Below are 3,296 nucleotides of genomic sequence, written 5' to 3' on the forward strand. Positions count from 1 at the left end.
ATATATATATATAATCCCTCTCTATCTATATTAGTGCTCTCGACTGTCATTTGCACTCTTATGCCCACACCCTTGTAAATTTGTTAGAGGTTGTAGAGATGCGTCCATTATTTCTCTTTTCTTATCATATTTCTTTGATTTCTTTTGCAGTGCGGCATACATGGCTGTATTCAATCGCCTTTAAAATCTCTAGCAAAGCTCAGAACTTGCGTGGGCTGAGATGGGGCGACCTCTGCTTTAAGTCGTACGATATAGGTAAACCAGTTTAAGTATACTTGCAAGGGCTGGGTAGGTATTAGTTTGTGCCATAGTAAATTCCCGATTTTGCTCTCTAGTACGCTTTGCGGCAGTCCGCTCGAGTTTATTATTTAGGGTTTTGGGGTTAGGTATATACTCGATTAAGCTTGTGATGGTGTTTGTTACGACTACAGAGTTTCGACTGCCAGCTGTTGTGGTATTGTCGTTCCGTCTGTGTGCTTGCTGATGTGCATTGGGTTTTAGGGTTTACTTAGCCTACCCTTAAGGTCTGAGCTTGTGCTGTGCCATTGCCATTTCTGCTACACTTATTCTCTTTCTACCATGGGAGTACACCGCTGCTAGCTCAACTATGTTTAGAGCCAATTCTCTTACATTGATATCACATACTACGTTCAGAGCCAATTCTCGTACATTGATACTCGGCTATCTGACATGCTACGTTTACTAGTACGCCGTGATTAAACAGTCTGCTATCATACTCGCTGATCCTATCCTCCGACCACACGGAGTGCTGCAGGATTGCTATCACCCAGACAACTACCATCACCACCACAACCGACTGCCAGAATACGATACGATTGCTATCCCAATGTGACTGGCGCTCTAATGCCTATGCACCCCTCCACTTGCTCTACCCATATATATTCACATACAGGTACCGCCAGTCGACAGCAAAATCTGGATTGCCTAGGAGTCTTGTACAACCAGGGCGAGCTGAATACGGTATCGGTCCTGAGGAATACGTATCGATTAAAAAAACCCAACAAGCCCTAAACCCTAAACCCTACAGTACACCCTAATTTGGATCCGATGTCGAGTCCCCATTCTATTTTTTAACCCTATGTTAACCCCCGAACCTATATTTTCCACCCAACCCCCCCCCATATATCTCCTAACACCACAGGATGGCAAACAAGAATACGCGGGATGTTTCAGAGACCAGAACGTACTCATATGCTCGTGGGCAGCTCTGTCGCTAGTTTTCTTCCAGCGATTTGTGATGGAGAGCCCGTAAGTAATTTCGTGTACAGATGGTCGCAATCCGCACTACACAATTATATACATATACTTTATTATATTATTGTATTGTTATATTATATTATTGTATTGTATTATTATATTGTTATATCATTAAATATTTCTCTATATTATTGCATACTATGGTATATATATATATATATATGGGTGGGAGTTTATGTGTATGGAAGTATGGCGTATATGTTGATTTAGACTGTATAACGGACGACTCATTTCTTGGAAGCAGTTTCACACAGTAACGACATTACCACTTACATACACATATGTGCCGGTTCTAATCTGTTAGAGAGAGGGTGGATGCCTTTTTAAGTACACCAACATAAATACTAATTGTTTTGTGAGAGTGATAGAGTGGATCTGACAGACCAGTCGTGGCTGGATGTGCTGTCAGTGTGTGATAACACCATAGACTACGCGTGCCTTACAATGGCTATAACACGTCTTACCATACACACACATACACGGACACGCACGTGTGTACATACGCATGATAATATATATGTATATACAGTTTTGATATTCAATAATATCTAAGACATACATAATATATAATCTGGTTCTGATTGGCTCAGGGACGGCGTGGACCTGACCGACAAGTCCTGGCTAGATGAGCTGCTTGTGCCCAGTAACACACAGGATGATGTGGTCGACTACCACAACGCTATCACCTGTGAGGAACACGGCAGGATAATCAGGGAGAACGCAAAGGGCATCGGCGACACTATCCCGTCGGATTATGAGAATATTGACTACATGTACAGGTGTGTACAGTACAGCTGTAGTTTAACTACTGATTGTATGAACTGGGGCTTTTGGGTAGTGATGATACTCATGGGTGCGTATTGCTATAGTGTTGGTGCACGTATAGATGTACTCTCTAAATTGGCTATACGTTCTTGCACACCCTTTATTAATCAACACAAATCCTCGTCACTGTCCCATGCTACACAAACAGAGACGCTGTAGTGCCTACGGCCGGCGACTGGGAGAAGGATGTGCTGCGAGAGCATTACGTAGCACTCCCCACCGATGCGATGTCCAACTGTGCCGGGTGGCCAGAAGGGCATCTGTATGAGATTTTCTTACCGAGATACGACCGTAGTAAGGTATGAGTGGTCTAAGGACGTGGGCCGTGTGGGATCGGTGGCTTGCACAGAGAAAATTATGTGGGTTATATATAGCATGCGTGAACATATCCTATCTGGATACGATCGCACAACGTAGAGGCTATATATATATATATAAGCGATGTGTGTCAAGTACACGAATTGCACAAATATAGTGTTACATATACACTGGAGTTTCATCTGGTTTGCATAGGCTTCACATAGCTTGCATGTAATAGATCGTAGTAACGTGTAGGCCGTAGACATAAGTGTTGTGTGGGTGTATGTTGGTCATGAGGATGCGCAGATACAGTAGACGAACACAATGCACCTATGAAACCTTAGAACCCTAAACCCCTATTGTTTAGAACCCAGAACCCCTAAACCCCTGTATGTCTTAGAACCCTACACCTCCTATATGTCTTAAACCCTAAACTCGTATATGTCTTAAAACCCTACACTTCCTATATATCTTAAATTCCACACCTCCTATATGTCTTAAATTCCACACCTCCTATATGTCATAAACTATAAACCCCTATGTCTCATAACCCTAAACCTCTATATGTCTGCCTTCTCAACATCGCTGCATCGTACTCATCTGCTCTGCAGGTGGACATGCCTGTGACACTACGCATCAAGTTCCACGACATGTTCTCCTTTGCGGACACATACATCGCACTGCAAGAGTGTGAGGCGCGTGTGGATGTGAAGACGCTGAGCTTCGCTCGTTTGTGCCAACGTATGCGCGAGACGCTGCCTGAAGACGCGCCGGCTCTGTGGAAGGCCTATCCCAGTATGTGTGTGTCTATTGTGCAGATTTTGATGTCGACATCAATACATTATATATGTATATGTATTATTTATATATATATATATATGTGTGTGTGTGTG

General features: G+C 43.1%; 1 protein-coding gene across 1 annotated transcript in view; it reads left to right on the plus strand.

Annotated features, from left to right (window-relative positions):
* SARC_11964 (hypothetical protein) overlaps positions 1-3,198 on the plus strand; it is a gene marked incomplete at both ends in the record, with an annotated part of 4,980 nt that extends 1,782 nt beyond the window's left edge. The window contains 6 exons of the mRNA XM_014293939.1: positions 151-255; positions 914-981; positions 1,163-1,269; positions 1,869-2,057; positions 2,252-2,402; positions 3,015-3,198. Coding sequence (XP_014149414.1) covers positions 151-255; positions 914-981; positions 1,163-1,269; positions 1,869-2,057; positions 2,252-2,402; positions 3,015-3,198 — 804 coding nt within the window. The remainder of the gene's footprint in view (positions 1-150; positions 256-913; positions 982-1,162; positions 1,270-1,868; positions 2,058-2,251; positions 2,403-3,014) is intronic.
* Positions 3,199-3,296: the final 98 nt, after the last annotated feature.

This window comes from Sphaeroforma arctica, assembly GCF_001186125.1.
Source record: "Sphaeroforma arctica JP610 unplaced genomic scaffold supercont1.1981, whole genome shotgun sequence".
Lineage (NCBI taxonomy): Eukaryota > Ichthyosporea > Ichthyophonida > Sphaeroforma > Sphaeroforma arctica.